We start from the raw sequence: 19,854 nt of genomic DNA, 5'->3' as shown, positions 1-19,854 counted from the left end.
ATGGAAGACCGGATTCTTGGTTAAGGCAATAGCAGACTTGTTATCAATACGTACGACTGCCTTTTCTGTTCCATTGCTTGTAATCTCTCCAAGTAATTCTTGCAACCATATTGCTTGCTTTGCTGCCTCTGTTGCAGCCATAAACTCGGCTTCACACGAAGACAATGCCACAATTTCTTGTTTTGATGAACACCATGAGACTGGACATTCATTCAAATAAAAGATATGTCCCGAGGTGCTTTTGCCGTCATCTGGATCCACATTGTAACTACTATCGCTATATCCCACGAGTCCTTTCTTGTTGTTACGCAGATAGTTCAAACCGTAGGAGCAGGTACCGCGCAAATAACGAAGCAAGTGCTTTAAGCACAGTCCGTGAGGCACCTTCGGTTCATGCATGTATCGACTCAACACACCAACAGAGTATGCAAGATCAGGTCTCGTGTGAATCAGATAACGAAGACAGCCGATGTTCCTTCTATACTCAGTATCGTTGATCCCTTCTTCCTTAGATGGTTTTGACAGTTGAACACCGGTCTCCATAGGTATATGACTCAAGTTGCATTCACTCATTCCAGCTTCTTCTAGTATTCTCTTAGCATATCTCTCTTGTTTCAATACTATGCCTTCCTTGGACTGAATCACTTCAATCCCTAGGTAATAGGTAAGCTGACCGAGATCACTCATCTCGAATCTAGTCGCCATCTCATTTTTAAACTCTTGTATAATACCTACGTTTGACCCTGTAACTAGCAAATCATCAACATAGACAGCAACCAGAAGTGTACTTCCTCTCGATTCTTTTCTGAATAACGATGGCTCCTTAGAACACTTAGTGAAGTTCAATTCCTTCAGAATTGATTTCAGTTTGATGTTCCAGGCCCTTGGCGCTTGTCTTAAGCCATAAAGTGCCTTATGCAATCTGTATACCTTGTCTTCACTACCTTTGATCTTAAAACCATCAGGCTGAGACACATATACTTCTTCATTTAAATCTCCATGTAGAAACGTCGTTTTCATGTCCAGATGATGAATCTCCCAACCGTTGGATGCGGCTAATGCAAAAATAACTCGCACAGTCTCCATTCTTGCTACCGGAGCGAACACTTCTTCAAAGTCTATACCATGACGTTGTACGTATCCTTTGGCTACAAGTCGCGCTTTGAATTTCTTGATACTTCCATCTGTGTTGCGCTTGATCTTGAAGATCCATTTTAAGCCAATCGCTTTGCATCCTAGAGGAAGATCAACTAGTGTTCAGGTCTTATTTTTCTTTATCGATGTGATTTCATCTTCACATGCTTCCCTCCACACTTTCTCGTGTCAGGCTTCATTCCAGTCACCTGGTTCCTCATTAATCAACAAAAGTATTCTTTCGGTCTCAAGTATCTCAGTCATCAAGACATAATCATCAAGATATGCTGGTCATTTACTTTCTCGAGTTGACCGTCTCAACTGTTGGGGCTCTGTATCAAGATCCTCTGTTTCACTGTCGGCTTCTTCTTCTTCTTCCTCGAGAGCATCATCTTCTTCTTTGTTTGTAACTTCTTGCTCAAGGTTCCGCGTCGCTTCCTTCTCAAGGCAACGATCCGGAAAGATCACCTCTTCATGATCATCACGTGAATCTCCTTCCATTGCGTTCCAGTTCCATGTTCTTTCTTCCATAAAGACAACATCCCTGCTCACTACTACCTTGCGTGTTTTAGGATCTAACAATCGATAGGCTTTCGTTCCTGGTTCAGTTCCAAGATGAACTAACTTTCTTGATCTGTCGTCTAGCTTTCTGAGGTGAGGCGTGTTGTTCTTAGCATAACAGACACAGCCAAAAACTTGCAGATGCCCCACGTTTGGCCTTTTCTTCTTGAAACACTCGTATGGTGTCTGCAATTGTAAGGTTCGCGTCCCAATCCTATTGATCAAATATGTTGAATGTCTCACCGCCTCTCCCCATAAGTAGTTTGGTACCTTTGTATGCTTCATGATACTTCTTGTCATCTCCATCAGTGTTCTGTTTCTTCTCTCAACGACGCCGTTCTGTTGTGGAGAATATGGTGTCGTTAAGTGACGTTGAATTCCATGTTTGTCGCAGAACACTTGAAACTCGTGAGAGTTGAACTCTCCGCCTCTATCTGTTCGTAAAGTTTTGATTGTAGCTCCCGACTCTTTCTCGACAATACGTTTGAAAGTTTGAAAGCGCTCGAACGCTTCATCCTTTCCTTCCATTAGTATTGACCACATATACCGAGAGTGGTCGTCTATCAAGACAAAGATATGCCTCTTCCTTCCTGCGGTTGGTGGTGATATTGGCCGACATAGATCCCCATGAACCAGCTCGAGTATATGTGTTGCACGATATGTTGTAGCCTTCCGGAATGTTGCTCTTGTTTGTTTTCCCATTAGACAAGAAGAACATGTTTCTCTGTCGATCTCTATGTTGGGCATACTAGTGACCATCTCTTTGGTTATCATCGATTTCATAGTATCCGTACTGACATGACCCAACCTTGCGTGCCAAACAGCCGAATCACTATTATCTGCTAGCTGTAAGAACTTCATGCCTTCAGCCTCCATAGTAACCTTATACAATCGATTTGTTGATCTCTTTGTTTTCACCATCAAGTTCCCATCTCGATCATACAAGGTTAAGTGATCCCCTCTCATTCTCACATCGCATCCTGATTCTGTTGCTTGGCCAAGGCTGATTATATTGCTCCTCAAGTCTGGTATGAAGTATACATCTGACAGGATCTTTCTCTTGCCGTCTCTGGTCATAAAAGAGATGGATCCTTTGCCTTTTATATCGATACGAGAATCGTCTCCGAATTTTACTTTCCCTGTAATCTTTTCATCCAAGTTCACAAAGAAATCACGGTTTCCCATCATGTGGTTGCTTGCTCCATTGTGTAAATACCACACATTAATACAGTCTGAGCGTGTCTCGAAGTTGCTTGGTATAACTTTCTTCTCGTTCAACAAAACGATCTCATGCATCATTAGTTCCTCTGCTTCATGTGTGCTATCATTCTTGTTCTCCTTTGTTTCTTGGACTTTCAGTAGTCGATCTGGACAGTCAATTACATAGTGCCCGACTTTGTCGCACCGAAGACATACTACTCGAGATGCATCTCTGCCCTGTCTCCAATCACCTTCTCTGCCCTGTCTCCAATCTACTCGGCTGTTGTAACGTCCCCGTCCTCTTCCTCTACTACCAAACCGGCCTCCTTGTCCTCGTCCTCTACCATAGTTGTCTTGATAATTCCGTGAATCATTAGTGTACATAAGTTTTTCTTGATCATCTTGTTGATCATCGTCCTGGATTCTCTCTTCGTAAGCTTTTAACCTGCCGACGATGTCTTCAAACGTCGTTGTGTTTAGATCGAGCACTTGCTCAAGTGCGGCTATGATATTTATATATTTTTTCTTTGGAAGACTACTCAAGAATTTCTTGACTAGCTTTGGTTCTTCCATGTTTTCTCCCAGTGCCGCAGATTTTGAGGATAGCTCCGCAAGTTTACCCGAAAAATCATCGATTGATTCTGTGTCTTTCATCTTCATCTTGTTAAAGTCATCCATTAGCGTCTGCAGTCTTGCCTCTCGAACTCTATCAGCTCCCATATGTCTAGCTTGTATCGCTGTCCATACTTCCTTTGAGGTGTCGAGATTTCCAACTTGCAAGACCAGGGACTCTGGTATTGATTGAAACAGAAGCGCACGAGCCATATCACTCTTGTCTCCATTGTCTGATCCAGGGTCTATAGTATCCCAAACTTTATGTACCTTTAGCATCACTTTCATATGCATGCTCCAGACTGTATAGTTAGTAGCGTTGAGCATTGGGCACTTGATAGAAGGATTGTTCTCCTTCGGACGGGTGGTAACGACAGTTAGGTCTCCCATGTCGTGATCTTCTTTCTTCTCCCATGAACGTAGGTTTTGATTTCAGTAATGCTCTGATACCACGTATTGAAATCAAAACTAAGATTGTAACTCAACAATCAAAGACTCAAACTCAAACTTGTTTATTGATAATCTTCTTGAGGAAACTTAGCTCAAAACCTCAAAACTCTCTAACTCCATTAAGTTATACCACATCATGGTATCTCCTTATATAACAATTCTATTTTCCTAAACTCATTAGGAATTACATATTTCCTTTTATCCTTATCCTAAACTCATTAGGATAACTTGCACCTTAAGTCATCTTTAAGCTTATGTCAACAGCCCTGACTCTCGCCTCCGGTGGTGCCAACCCATGTCCCCTTTATGTCGGATCGGAATTATCAAGGAGGAACAAGGGCCTTCCCCTAAGATTCTCAAACTGGGGTTCTGGAGCTAGGTTAGTTCCCAAATCAGAGAACCTCAACATCAAGATGGACCTCCCACCTACGATCTGCGGTCAGTCATCCTATTGGTGGCTCACTGAGACTGAGATTAAAGGATGGCTGTTCATAGCAGCTGGTCCTAAGCCAAAAACTGGAAAAGATTCGTCCAAGAGTTTCTTCCAGATCAAGAAACCTGGAGGTCTACTTCGCGGTTACAAGTTTGTGTATTGTGGTGGCGATAAGAGCTGCTACGAATTCGGAATGGTTGTGGACAGATATGGCTATAGCCGTTTGGCTCCATCCAATATGCCATTCCGCTTTGTGTTCGTGAAAGCTGACTAGACAGAGGCTGCGACAAAGTCCAAAATTATGTCTATTAAGTGAGAGAAGTTAAAAGACTACAAAAATTACGTGGATAAGAGTTTTAACTAGCGACTAAGAACATGTTTATTGCTAACAACCTTTAGTGTTGCTTAAGTGGTTGTTAAATGAATTTTTAAGTATTAAAATAAAGCTAAGAGATAATCTTAAGAAACACTTAATGATATTGGTTTATTGGTAGTTGCTTAACTTAAGGTGATTAATAATAAAAAAATATTAAATTTATTTTTAAACATAAATTTTTTTTTAAAAAAAAATTATTAATTAAATAAAACATAGTTAAACATAACATTTTAAACATAAATTTTAAAATACAAACATAAAAGCATGAAAACAAAGATTACTAAAACAAACGATAATAATTTGAACGAGACATCGAAACTCAGTTGGTATCTCGATCACGTCTAAATTTACGCCATATATATTCAACCAAATTACCTTTCAGTTGTTGATGTGCTTGTCTATCACGAATTCTTGTTCGAACACCCATCTGATTGGCGATATTTGTAGGGATATCTGTTGAATATGTGAGATCGACATGTGAACTTCCGCTTCCTTCTCCTTGTTGAAAATCAGAAACATCGTATTGAGGGTAGTCATCTCGTTCGTTTTCTACTATCATATTATGGAGTATGATACATGCTTTCATAATCTTTCCAATCTTGACTTTATCCCAAGAAAGTGCCGGATTTTTAACAATGGCAAATCGAGCTTGCAAGACTCCGAAAGCACGTTCGACATCTTTTTGGGCAGCTTCTTGACGTTGAGTAAATAAAACTGCTTTAGTCCCTTGTGAAATTGGAATAGATTGGATAAAAGTTGCCCATTTCGGATAAATGTCATCGGTGAGATAGTAAGCCAAATGATACTCTCTTCCGTTGACCGATAAATTCACTTGTAGAGCTTGACCATTTATTATGTCATCAAAAACAGGTGAGCGATCAAGAACATTGATATCATTAAGGTATCTGGAGGTCCAAAAAACGCATGCCATATCCAAAGATCATATGAAACAACCTCCTCTAAAACGATAGTCGGTTTTCCAGAACCACGAGAATATTGCCCTTTCCAAGCGGTGAGACAATTCTTCCACTCCCAATGAATACAATCGATGTTTCCTATCATCCCGGGTTTAATTAAACAATGTCTGTTCGCTTTTTCTCCTTTTTTTCTTTATTTTTAATTGTAATTAACATTAAGCAACAGCATTAAGCAACAGCATTAAACGTGCTCAAATAATGAAACTCTATCCCTGTGTTCTCTGTTTTCTTTGCTCATCTTAAATGGAATAAAACATCTTTCTTTGTTTCTTTTTTTATTTGTAAATATCTCTCTAGTTTAAGATTCACATAATATGGAAACTAAACATAACTTTATCAAACTTTATTGTTTAAAAATTGCTTAATATTTTATGTAATACCCATGATTTTATAATGATGATTATATCGTCTAATAGTTTAATTTGCGTCACACTAAATTGCATTATAGAGATCAAAATCAAATGAGAGGTATGTAAATTTTCTTTCATAAACTATATCAACACAATACTAAAAGGGGAATAAGCTGATCAGAGAGGCCCTCCACGTCGACAGATAAAATCATCCAATAGGATGCTTTCTTTTGTCCACGTCACACAGACTTGGCCTGATCTTGGGCTTCTAAATCCGTGCAAAAGAAAAGTCCAGCATCGTACGTAACCAAACCCAGAATATGTGTGGCCCTAGCTCTATCTCATCTCATCTCTTCGGTTCCACGGAGATCTCTTCCACGACTCATCTCTTGCCTTTTCCCCTTCTCGAACGGATCGATCAATAAGACGTGGTATCCTCCTCCGAGCCGATCAAACTGGAGTCTCTCTCGATACAGCTGCCTCCGGCGATTCGAAGTATAAGAAGCAAGACGACAAAGTTATGTTTGATATGTTTAATTTCTTTTGCACCTTTTTTTAGTATCTTTGTGGTTTTTTTCCCTCAGTTATGTTTGATATGTTTACTGATTCGGAATTTGGTCTGATTCTACGCTTCTGGTTTGATAGATGAGCAAATAAATGAATCAGAACCATTGATTCGATCGAGTGGAGGCAGAGCGTCTGAAACTTTGATGTCATCGAGAAAAATCTTTTGTCTTAGAGAGTTTAAGAGTTCCAGGGGAACAGGTTTAAGATGATAAAGGCAAGGATGATGATGAAGAATCAAGGCAAGCCAAATTGTACCATGATATTTCTTCGTTTCTTTGAAATTTTAGTTTCTTAGACGGACTACTGTGACCTATTCTCAACTTAAGCAACAAACTTTCAGGTATGTTTTTTGAGATTCCAGCCCACAAATCACCTTGGTTTCTTGATCCATACTCTAATCTTATATTTGACAATCTTTCAGTCAATCGTCTGAGATTCTATGGATTGTTAGAGCCTATGATTTTGATTTTTTCATAGTATTGTGTTGTCTACAGCTTTGTGCAAATTATCTATATATATGATTTATTAGAGATTAATATTTTTGGCCCAGAGTCATCGAGTCAGTCATGGAATCTGCTGCCAAGAAAAAGCAAAGAAATACCTTTTTGTACTGAGGCTTGCTCATATAAGACAACAGTATGTCTAAATGTTCGTCGAACTTGAGGGGTGGATGGATATAAGGTTTTTAATCCTTAATAGCTGTGGGATGCTGTACCGTTACTGAAAAGCTATGGGAGAAGGGCTCCATCAGGAGGACAGCGTGTTGAGGAAGGCGGTAGGGAAAACGAAAAAAAGGGTGGTGAAGTAACAGAGAATCTCCTGGACATTGACCCGCTAGGAAACATGGTTAGAAATGATATTCAAGTGTAGAATAATAAAGAAAGAAAAACTTCAAAGGATAAGGTAAAACCCCATCTTTACATTTTTCCATATAATTTCGTTTGATGAAAATTTGATCCATAGGTTTCTTTGTTTGAATATATTTGAATTAATGGCAGGAAGAGTAGAAGACCATGCCAAGTGGACCACCAATATTGTTGATGAGAAGGTCGATATGTTTGCCTTTGGTGTATTGGTTCTAGAAGTCATAACCAGTCGTAGAGCTGTTTGATACAACATAAGCCATGTCGGCGGTGGTTGTGAATGCGTGCTATTTCAGGATCACACAGCCCCCTCATACCTAAACGAACTCATCTGCCACGGGCAATTCCTAATGGAGTGAGTAGAATCAATCAAATAAAAATTGATGTCTGGTAACTAATGTGCTTATGTCTTGCCTTAGTCACCCTTGACTGAGTTTTGTTTCTTAATATTCTTTATTGGTTGCTTTTTTTATTTCGTCAACCAAACGGTGAATATCACCTAGATGTGTCTCTATGTTGTTTTACTGATCTTTGTTTAGGCTCAAACCCCGAAGGAGTTGTCAATATTTTACAAAGTTCATTATAGTTTTAACCTAAGCATAAAACCCCAGTGGACAAAGAAACTCCCAGATTAAAAAGTGTTAAATATATGGACCTTATTAGCAACAAGCTCTGCTTCCTTACGTCCTCTACAATCTTTTTTTTTTATGTTCGTTCATCTTAGGAAAAATATAAATTTATTTTTGCTTTGTACATGGTAAATTATGAATTCTGGAGATATTATCATTAATGAAACTTTGGGGCTGATAGTGTGTTTAAATACAGATGCACATCGATAACTTTTTACAATTTTTTTTAAAATTCTACTTTGTTTCTCAGTTTCATGAATTCATTTTTAAAACTGTTTCCAAAACAACTGAGATTTGTTTCTATTCTCACGTTTGTTATATTATCTTCTACACAATCAATACCCATGACTAATACATCTACACGTGTGTGATGCATTAATTACATTTGCATGAATTTTCATCAGCATGCCTTTGTAACTCCTTTCGCTGAGGTTCCACATGGGGCAGAAACTAAAGACCAATCCCAAGTTCACACAGAAGAAACTGAAGCTCAATCTGGTGTTCCAGAGGAAGTTCTTTTTCCTTAGTTATTTTTCCTTCTCCAGACGAAGGTTGTGCTGAGGAGGAACGGGTGGGTAAAGAGACTGATGGAAATTCTGAGGATGACTGTAGGGAAGTTTGATGCATAGAAACAGAGATGATGTCAGATGTCACTAGACATCCAGAGGAAAATATTCTGCAGAGCAGTTCATATAGATTTGGCGTTGTTAATGCAGAAGAAGAACCAGTATCTTTGACAGAGCCAAAGAACCTACAACTATCCATTGAAGAAGAACCAGTATGTGTGACAGAGCCAAAGAACAAACAACCACCAACTGAAGCTGAAAAGGAAGAGAAGGAAGAGGAGGAAGAAGAAGAAAGAGTAAAGGAAGTGAGTAGTGCCTCTACTGAACCAAAACAAGAAAGCAAACTCATCAAAACCCCTCCACCATGCTGATTTCAAATCATCTCCTGATGAGTTTGGTACAAGCCACCTTAGTAGTAGTATTTATCATTCCCTCTCCTGAAAAGCCATTCTCTTGGCTTACGGAGAGAGAATCACAACCGGCCAGAGGCATGAAACTGACTAGAAGCCGGAGCTGCAGAGCAATCGTGTTATCGAGTTCTTCCCCATCTTGGTTTGAGAAAGATGCTGCTGACACACCGCCAAGTTGGTACGACAAAGGATTCTTCGTCAAAGCAGCTGAAATGCGCGACATCAAGAATGAGAGGTTGCTGCAGGATGAGTTTAGCGGGAGGAGCGTGCCAACAACATGGATCGAGAGAAGCTTGAGCGACACCCAAACTGCGTATGCTACTGCTTCTTCACATAACGAAATGTCGTCATCACCAAATGAATCGCTCTCCCGCCCTCTGATGTTTCTATGTTTGAGCTTCAGAGCCCTTCTACAAGCCAGGAGAAAACTGAGGAAACTGCTGCTCAGAAAGACAAGCGAATCATTCATCGCTCGGTTAGTTTTTTGGTTCAAGTTTACCTTTTTTTTTTAACTTTATCATAAAACATTTTATAATTTCTCACATTAATTATATAGTTACATTTGATTTATGATAAATTAACAACTATGCTATTGTTTATATGGGATAAACAAGCAGTTTCTTTCAAACAAATATATTGAACAACAAAGGAACAATCCTTAAATATATAAATGTCAGACAAATATTTTCAGTTAATTATGTACGATTTTGTTTTTTTTGATAAATGACGTAAATAACATATGAAAATTTATACTCGGTTCATCATTATTAAAAAATTCATTTTCAAGAACTTCATAAACATTATTCAAAACTCTAATTGGGTATTTTAACAAATAATTATTTACAAAATAATAAATACCAAAAAGTTTAATATTGAAAATAAATTATGGCTTCAAAACTTAAAAAATTGTTGAATCATTTTATTGGTTATCAAAATTTACAGAAGTATTCAAAATTATTACACATTTATAAAATTATATATTTATATGAAATAAAAGTTATTTACCTATACTTCAAAATTCAGACGATAATATAAGAAAATATATAATATATATAAGATGATAGATTTTTTTTATCTTATTAAATGTAGAATATTTTAAATTTTAAGAAAGATTTAAACATGGTTACGAAAAGATTAATAGAGACATTTAATATGTTAACACAAATTAATGATATTTTAAACAAATAAATATATCGAAACAAATAAATGATATAATATTAAAAAAACAAACAAACTTAATTTTTTAAAAAAAATCTAAAGTTTAATGTTTATAGATAAACAAACCGCGCGTAACGCGGTAAAATCTCTAGTAACTAGGAATAGTTGTATTGTATGGAACTTGAACTTCATACCTCTAATGAATCTTTTAATTAATGACAAAAGTTCGACCAATTTTGCTTCTTCTTTATGACATGAAATTTGATGTTCCGGAACTCTATAATTGTTTCAGTAACTGTGGTGCTTAATCAACGAGTTCCAGTAATTGCGCATTTAGAGAATTTGGAGATGAAATGGGCCATAGAGTAAGGCCCATGGTACAAATAAATATATCGCGGCCTATAGCGATATCGAACGGTAGAGAAGGAGAGTGCGATTAAGGAACGTGATATACTGACCGTTGGATGTTATGTGTTATATATATGATTAAATTGTATCCGTTGTACAGGCGAAATCGGCCAAGGAATCGCAAAACCCTCCATCGCCGTTTGGATCTGTCTGTCTATCTCTTATCTTCTTCTTCTTATACCCTTTGGTCCAAGGAAGAACCCTATAAATCGAATAACAAGGTACACCACTCTTCACTTCTTCTTCCTTTCGATTGCTTCTTTAGTGCTGAAGTGGTCAAGATCAGTTTCATGTCTTCATTGATTCAACATACTGTCTTTGTCAAGTGAGTATTATAAAAGTAGTGTCTTTGTCCGTTCAAGTAGTAATAAAGACTTAATCGCTTGTAAAAATTGATACTTAAGGTTAAGGTCATGGTACATATTGCATAACACGAGATTTGTTCTTCCCTCTGCCATGTTTCTTAATCATAGCTTAGATATTTATGCGTTTCCTCGAACTTCTTAGATACCTTTAAAAAAAAAAACATTTTGGGTTTAAAGGTCATAGCTTTGTGATTAGTTACTGAGTGTAACGAACTTCTTAGATACATTTTGGGATTAAATGTAGTTTTTTTTATTAGTTACCGTGTGTATGCCTATTTAATTCAGTCAGTTGTATATATTAATGTGTTCCCTTATACTTCTTAGGTACATTTTGGGTTGAAAGGTTATAGATTTGTGATTAGTTACTGTATGTATGTCTAATTGATTCAGTCAAGAGTAGATATTGATACCTTTTGGGATTAAATGGGTTTTTTTCTTTTTGGGTTCATTGCACAATCAGATGAATATGGAGAAGTTGATGAAGATGGCTAACACTGTCCGCACTGGCGGTAAAGGGACAGTAAGAAGGTAATCATCTATCCAAAGTCTCTCTTCTTCTTTTAATCATTAGGCAATGTTATTAATTATTGTTTAGCTAAACTGTTTTTTTTTTGTTTTCTCATTTATAGAAAGAAGAAGGCTGTTCACAAGACGAACACGACCGATGACAAGAAGCTCCAGAGCACTCTTAAGAGAGTTGGAGTTAACTCTATTCCCGGCATTGAAGAAGTTAACATCTTTAAAGATGATGTAGTCATTCAGTTCATTAACCCTAAGGGTAAATTTCCAAAACTTTTTTCTCTTCGTTTAATTATAAAATCTCAGCATTTGGTTAAAGCCTTTTTTATTGATGTTGATATTACAGTTCAAGCTTCGAGTGCTGCTAACACATGGGCTGTGAGTGGTACACCACAGACCAAAAGTAAGTGTTGTATCTACCATTGTCCAATACTCTCCTCGGCTTATTTGTAATTCTAAAATCAAAATCTACATTTTCCTGCAGAATTGCAAGACATACTTCCTCAGATTATCAGCCAACTTGGTATGTGTTTACCCTCTCCAAGTCCTTTTTCCAAACTAGTGATCGCTTGACATTAACTGATTTCTCTTACTCTGTTTATCTTAGGACCTGATAACTTACACAACCTGAAGAAGCTAGCAGAGCAGTTCCAGAAACAAGCACCAGGTGGAGCTGATGTTCCAGCAACTATCCAAGAAGAGGACGATGATGATGTCCCGGAACTTGTAGTGGGAGAGACTTTCGAGACACCTGCTGCTGAAGAAGCTTCTCAGCCCAAAGCTGCTGCTTCTTAGAGAAGGAAGAGCTCACCAGCACACCCCATTCTATGTTCTGTCGCTTTTTGCTAACCATCTGTTAAATGTGAGTTCCATTCTATGCCCTGTCTCTTCAATCAATCCTTAAAACATAGTCTGTCGGATTCTTGGTTCTGATTATTTACATTATCAGTCAACGTTTCATACATCTTGATGGAAAAAACTGAAATATGTTACATTTTTTTTTCCAATTATTGGACAAATATTGTAAAGGAACATCACTAGTGATCAAGAACATTCCGTTTTGTTCTCCATCTCTTCAGCCTTCCCCTGCTGCGTTAGTGTTTCATAAAGTGGAGCGTTTCTAGTTTATTTTAGCCAGAGACTCACCACACCGCTCAACATTGACGCGGCGCCAATAACAATGAAAGACATCATGGCGTTTTCTCGTCCCAATGCAACTAGCAACGGTGCTGCAGATGCTCCCAGCATGAACGCTTGACACAACAGCGAAACTGCAAAGTTCCTCACGTTTGTTGGGAACAGCTCGACGCCATAGACATATAGGACATCGTAGGCCGTTGAGGACGCCATGAACCCAAATGCCTCAACACCTAGCTGCAGCCATTTGGTAGCAGGTAGTACAACACGATGGAGCGAGAGAACCGCGCAGAGTAAGCACGCGGTTCCAGCTAGGTATGATGAGATTGAGAACAATGGACGACGGTTCATGACCCCTAAGAGGAAGCTTCCGACGAAAACCGCTGGAAACTCCATCAAAGCATTGACCGCAACAGTTGAGTAGAGATTGAAGTTGAGATTCTCAACGTTTAGTTGAATACCGTAGTAAACAAAACCAGTGCCAAATCCAGCCATCATCACCATTACAATCCTCTTCACTGCCCACTTAGTTCTCCAAAATTTCTCTGATGACGACGAAGCTCTATCATCTCGTCCTTGTATCGGATCGACTAGGCTTAGGTCAGCTGGAAGTTGTTTACCATTGCGCCTCGCGAGTTTCTTCAAGACCACCATGGCTTCTTTGTTACGTCCTTTAACAAGAAGCCATCGAGGGGACTCATAGGCAAATGGCAAGAGAAAAACAGCGTATCCAAGAGGAAGAAGGGATGTGATTCGGTAAAGGTTTCTCCATGACTTTCTCTCCAAGTAACCCATGAGTGGTAGAGATAGAAACCCTAACGTGAAGAAGAAGAAACCGAATTGCCCTACTTGCCCACGCCATTTTTTACCGACGACCTCTGTAGCAAGCACGATACAACAAGAACCGATTCCTGATTTAAAGAATCCGTTGGCAAAACGCAAGAACGCGTAAACCCATATGTTTGGAGAAAAAGAGATCGCTAAAGCTGTGACAAACGTTAATAGACAAGAGATAAGAAGTGTCTTTTTCCGACCGAACCAGGAATCAGCAAGATATCCATAAACTCCAGAACCTGTTGGGATAATAAAAGAAGGCAACATGAGAATCATGTAAACAGTGTTCAAGATTTTAGGGCCGGACACAGAAACCAATCAAACTGAAACAAGTCAGTGTATAACATTTTCTCTGTTTTTTATTTTATTAGTTGACGATTTATGCCTGTACACACTAGGCCTGGGACGGATCGGGTATCCGGACAATTTTAAGATATCCGGATCCGGATCCTTATCCGGCGGATCCATAATTTTACTATCCTTATCCGGATCCGGGGTTCGCGGATATCCGGGTGTCGGATATCCTTCTAAAAATTATAATATCCGGCGGATATCCGGATCCGGATTTGGATCCTTAAAATAAATAAAAAATAATATTAATATATATAAAATATTAACAATAATTTAAAAATAAAAATATATATAATGTTTTTAATTATTTCTATGTATAATATTACAAAATTTACATAAAATTTATATATACTATTATAAAAATGAAAATATATTAAATAAAATTAGTTTTTATATATAGATATTACTATTTTTGAAATAGTTATTAATAAAATTTACGGATCCGGATATCCGGACTAAAAAATCAAGATATCCGGATCCGGATTCGGCTTTGACGGATCCAACATTTTACTATCCGGATCCGGATTCGGCCTCTCCGGATATCCGGATTTTCGGATCGGATCCAGATCGGATCACGGATCGAATCCGGATCTCGGATAAAAGTTCCAGGCCTAGTACACACATTAAAGTTTGAATAATACTAAATGATATAGAATATAGAGAAAAATACAAAAATAGCACTAAATCAAGTTTATTCTCCCAAACTAGCACTCAAGATCAAAAGTCACAAAAATAGTACTTAATGTTTTATCAAAAGTCACAAACTTAGGGTTTAGAGTTAAAGTTTAGGAGTTTAGGATTTAGGATTTAGGGTTTAGGGTTTAGAATTTAGGGTTTAGATTTTAGAGTTTAGGGTTTAGGGTTTAGAGTTTAGGGTTTAGGGTTTAGAGTTTAGGGATTAGGGTTTAGAGTGAGAAATGAGGTTTTGGGGATAAGATTTCAAATTTTGAAAAATAAAAAAATTAAAATTTTCAAAGGATAAAATTAGAAAGGTGCTATTTTGGTCATTTTAGTTTTTGAGTGCTATTTTTGTGATATAAACTTAGAAATGTGCTATTTTAGAGATTTGTCCTAGAATATATCGCACAAAAATAATTTAACTTGTACATGAAAAATAAAAACGTTATCTAATTTAGAATTAAAAATGTCTTCTAAAACGTCATATATATTAAAAAATCGGAAAGATTAAATTCGTACCGAAAAGAGATCCGATGAAGAATAGAGTGGATGGTAGAGCAACAAGAAACTTATGTTCGCATATAAGATTCCACTCTGAAATAATAGTGTCGCTCTTTCCTCCAACCCATTCCCACTCTCCGGTGGACAGTCCACACAACATCGAGCCTTCCACGATGGCTCCCGTTGTGAGAAGCCTCGCAGCGGGCTTAGCGTCGGAGAAAATTGATATAAGAGTGGACTGAGCATCGAAGGTCCAAGCAATAGAGACCAAAAGAGCATGCACGATCTGAGCAAACCCTAGTACTCCGATGTGTTGCTCGATTACCTCGTCAACTGTGAGTGCATAGCCATTGTTGGATTGTTGTTGACTTGTTGCTTCTCCTTTCTCGGATGCTGATGAATCTGTCGATATGTTTGGTGATGTCTCAACAAGCTTCGGAGTTTTTTGTTCAGTAGGTTTCATTTTTATGTTGTTTCAGGTGTATGTAATCCTGTTTAAAGGTTTTGTTTTGTTGGTTGAGAATATATGTCATAAGAAGCAACCGTATATATATACACATGGTCGAGCAACGTTTTGTATCACTCGCGAATAAACAATTCTAATAAAAGGAGATTATGGGTAATGAGTCATTATTATTTTATAGTTTAATCAACTTTTTCTTATATTGTATGTTTATATATATATTATCTGTTGAGTTTGATTATTCATTAATTTGAGATTTTAATTTAAAATTGAATAAAACAAGATTTACTTACAAATTGTCATCGAACTATTAACATTCATCTAAGTACGTAACTCTTTACCAAATTTTTTAACAAAAACTGTGTTACTCTCTTTTATTTCTATTTCTCGTCCATGTTTTCTTTGTCTGCAGATGTAACGCTTTGCAAAAAAAAAACGTGACTCTTTTATATTGAAAACAAATATAACAAATTAAACGAAAAAAGTTACGGTTAGAATAAACAAGATAAAAAAGAATGTGTGAAGCATAAGGTTAAGGCATTGCTGAGATTACAAAATTAACTCTTTGATGTGTCAACATGCATGTGAGTTCCAAAAGTCATTAACATTTGTTTGATCGTGGTTTCAAAAAGTTCGGTTCTATTGTGGATTTTCGCCGAATAAGACATGAAAAAATGAGTTTTAATTTTGGAAGAAACTCTTTGTAAGAAAACGTATTCATCCGTAAATAGCTTAGTGTAACGTCTCGGTATGCGAATATGACATACGCATTACTCTCTAAAGTATACTTTATATCCCTTTACAAAAAGTAAATAGTGATAGTTCAGAAAATGGGTAAATAGTGTAATAGAAGCTGAGAGCTTCTCCTACAGAGAGAGGAAGACAAGTTCCGAATGATTATTTTAATTTATATTAAAAAGAAAGTGGAGTGGAACAGCGAGGATCGATTTGGTGCAGACAACTTTTAACAATCTTTTAGTATACTCTAATGACATTTGTATTTATTTTACTTGTTCGCTCTTTTATGTTTTAATTTTTGAAATAATTATATTATTTTTAATAGTATTATATTAACTCTCACTGGTGACCAAATTATAGGAAAATATTATGGTAAATTTTTGGTTCCTCAAATTTATACTAATTAAGTTGAACTTTTGGTCAAATTATTAACAAATAAGTCTCATACTATTTCTTTTAATTCCTCATGAAAAAATAAATTTATGAAGAAAAAAATTCTTTTTCAATTTTGAGGAAGCAAAATGAACAAAAAATTATATTTTTTTATTCATTTTTTCAAATGAATTTTTGTTTATGATTTTTTCAGTTTTTCCATTTATCAAAGAGTCGGCCAATCGAAGCCATTAGCTAGATATACACCGAAGGAAACATTTTGCCGATAATGTTGCCTTATATACACGTCAGGCCCGATTTAATTTTTGGGTGTACTCTGTACAAGTTTTATTCTTTTACATGAGCAACAGAAGTAATAATTAAAAAAACGAAACAAAAAGTCAAACTCTCTCTGGCGCAGTTCCCAATGAAGAATGCTTGGAAGGTGCCCGGCAAGGCTTCTGCCCTGAACCCACCGTCGTTCACCTCCAGTGAGCCTATCCCTCCGCCCCCTATCCCACCTGACCCACCGGATCCAGCCTCCCCTCTATCTCCAATCCAATTTCCACACCCCTCCTCTGTTTTTTCAACTGGTTCTAAGTCATTCTCTTCTCAGAAAAGAGAGACAAGGACCCCGACTCTCCCACTAACTGCTGCTGCATCGACGCAACAGCTTCTCCCCTCAACTGGTGCCTCCCCTGTGGCTCCTGCAAACGCAAAGAAACCTGTAATTGAATCTAGAAGAAAATATTTTCCTAGATCTGAAAACATCACTGTTCAAAGTAATGTCTCTGGTTCCCAGCAAGAAAACAATAACCTAGATTTCAAAATCCTTGAACCTAAACACTCCACACCGACTCAAACAAACAAAGCCTCGTCACTTCCCGCCCAACTACAGTTACAAGCCTCAACTGAAAACCCTCCCATTCCACCAACTCAAACTACCATTCCACCTCCTCAAACCACCTCCCCGCTTGTAGAACCCCTCAGCTCCACCACACATTCTCTTCTTCCCGATCCTCCTTCCCTTGTTGAAAAATAAGGGCTTCTGAGAATAAGACTATGAGACGCTTGGCTCCTGTCACTCTCGCACCTTCGGGAAGACCAAGAGTGCTCATCCTAGACTCAGTTTTCCAAAAAGGAGCAGAGATGCACAAATATTTCATCATTTGTTACTTCAATGGAAAAGCGCCTCCTTTCAATCAAATCCAAAGTGTTTTCAACCATATGTGGGGGAAAGGGAAAAGACTAGAAATCCACAACAACCCCCTCAACCGATCTGCAATTGTAAGGATCCCAAGTGATTACCTGAGGCAAAAAATCCTAGAGAAGAACATCTGGTATGTGGGAGATTCAATCTTCCACACATCGCAATGGTCCTCACAGCACTCTGCTTCTACTCCGTCTCTCAAAGCTATAAGAATCTGGGCTCATCTTATTGGGGTACCATTAGACCTCAGGCATGAAGAAGGGTTAAGTCTAGTTGCTGTACTTGTTGGAGATCCCAAAGAGACAGATGACTTCACAAAGAATCTTGTTAGCTTGACGGTTTCTCATGTTAAAGTCGAGGTTAACCTCACCTTGCCTCTGCCACCAGTTGTTGAGTTTGAATGAGAGAGTGGAGAAGTTGTTGAAGTAAATGTTCATTATCCATGGGTTCCTCCTACTTGCTCTCATTGCCATGAGCTTGGACACATTGTCCGTAATTGCCTCACCTACACTCCTCCAAATGATCCCCCGGAAACTCAAACTAAAGCCCAAGGAAAAAAAACCAATTGATCCTTCGATCAACTCAACCTAATCAACCAAAAAAACCTTGCCCAAAAAGAAAAACTCTAAGCCCACCCCAACTCCTCAAAAGTTTGCTCCAATCCTTGGCAACAAGTTCTGATCTTCACTGCCTATGGACCTGCCTACTGCCACCTCAAGCCCTCCACTTGCTGATGCAATGGAAGTAGACAAACAACTTACCCCATTTCTGGAAAATTACGCCTTGGCCTCTCCTGATCCAACCCCTAGGCCTTCACTCAAAAGATGTCGATCTTCACCAACACCCTCCCCGCCAAACACCTCTAACCAAAACCCCAATCTTTTTTTCTCTCGTTCTCCCTCACCTTTTGTACTCCCAAGCTCTGACATAGCCTCGCTAACAGTCCTCAAACTACCTCCAGCCACAGAAAAAAATTCCCCTTCCCCTCCCCCACTTCCACAGCTTTCAACCACAGAAATCAACTCATTTCCGCATTCTGACCAATCATCCTCCATGCCTCCTCCTTGTATAAACACTGACCCCACAACCTCTCTTGCTATCCAGGAAGCCATCTCTCATGGTGGTGACCTTCCCATTTCAAAAATTGTCCCTATTACATCTTTTGTTAACTAGGAAGCCATCTCTCATGGTGGTGACCCCCCCCCCCCCACCTTTTTTAACTAATGAGTGTCAAGCTCTTTTTTTGGAACACTCGTGGCCTAAATGACCCGAGAAAACATCATAATTTTATTTCTTGGCTTTTTACCCATAAGCCTCTTTTTGGTGCTTTATTAGAAACTCATATCAAAGAACTTTCTTTGGCTCCCCTAATGTCCATTCTCTGCAATACCTGGAACTATATCTCTAACCACTCTTCTGACGAAGACGGAAGAATCATTTTGATATGGAAAGACCCCCTCAAGCTTCAGATAGTGCATCAGTCCAGCCAGTCAATGACTGTAACGCTCTCTCTGCCCAATCAAGATTCCATTTATTACACTGCTGTCTATGCTTCAAATCTCAGTGATGAAAGAGTGGATCTTTGGGCTGAGCTTCTACATCTCCAAGCGACCCTAGATATGGACAACAATCAGTGGATGATTGGTGGTGACTTCAACCAAATCCTACATCCACATGAACACTCTTCTCCATCTGTAGTTGTTCATGATAGCTTGATGTACCAGTTTCAAGACTGCTTGTTGCAAGGTGGTGTGTTTGACCTGCGCTTTAACGGACCCTCACACTCCTGGTCCAATAAGCAACCCGTAAAGCCGGTGGGGAAAAAGCTTGATCGTCTCCTCGTCAATTCGCGAACCATATCTACCCATCCTCATGCCCACGCCTCTTTCCTCCCCCTCTGTTCTCCGACCATAGCCCCTGCATTGTAGACCTAGCCTATAGCCTCCCTTCCACTGGAACAAAGCCCTTCAAATTCCAAAACTATCTAACCAA

At 38.4% G+C, this 19,854-nt stretch overlaps 3 protein-coding genes across 3 annotated transcripts; 2 read left to right on the top strand and 1 right to left on the bottom strand.

Moving 5' to 3' along the window:
• Positions 1-4,211: 4,211 nt before the first annotated feature.
• Positions 4,212-4,664, top strand: LOC106379994 (kunitz trypsin inhibitor 4-like). The gene has a single exon (XM_013819831.3). The coding sequence runs from the start codon at positions 4,212-4,214 to the stop codon at positions 4,662-4,664; it is 453 nt and encodes a 150-aa protein (XP_013675285.2).
• A 6,089-nt stretch (positions 4,665-10,753) lies between these two features.
• On the top strand, positions 10,754-12,648 carry LOC106382522 (nascent polypeptide-associated complex subunit beta-like). Its single transcript, XM_013822550.3, has 6 exons — positions 10,754-10,915; positions 11,520-11,587; positions 11,689-11,837; positions 11,925-11,981; positions 12,063-12,101; positions 12,186-12,648. Exons 1-6 carry the CDS (start codon positions 10,769-10,771, stop codon positions 12,371-12,373), a joined length of 648 nt encoding a protein of 215 aa, XP_013678004.2. The 5' UTR covers positions 10,754-10,768; the 3' UTR covers positions 12,374-12,648.
• Positions 12,412-19,046, bottom strand: LOC106382521 (organic cation/carnitine transporter 1). The gene is made up of 2 exons (XM_013822549.3): positions 15,098-19,046; positions 12,412-13,788 (listed from the first exon to the last, which is right to left on the bottom strand). Exons 1-2 carry the CDS (start codon positions 15,540-15,542, stop codon positions 12,704-12,706), a joined length of 1,530 nt encoding a protein of 509 aa, XP_013678003.1. The 5' UTR covers positions 15,543-19,046; the 3' UTR covers positions 12,412-12,703.
• Positions 19,047-19,854: the final 808 nt, after the last annotated feature.

This window comes from Brassica napus, chromosome C2, assembly GCF_020379485.1.
Source record: "Brassica napus cultivar Da-Ae chromosome C2, Da-Ae, whole genome shotgun sequence".
NCBI classification, from domain to species: domain Eukaryota; kingdom Viridiplantae; phylum Streptophyta; class Magnoliopsida; order Brassicales; family Brassicaceae; genus Brassica; species Brassica napus.
Note: the sequence above shows the minus strand (reverse complement) of the source record. Positions and strands in the feature narration are given on the sequence as shown.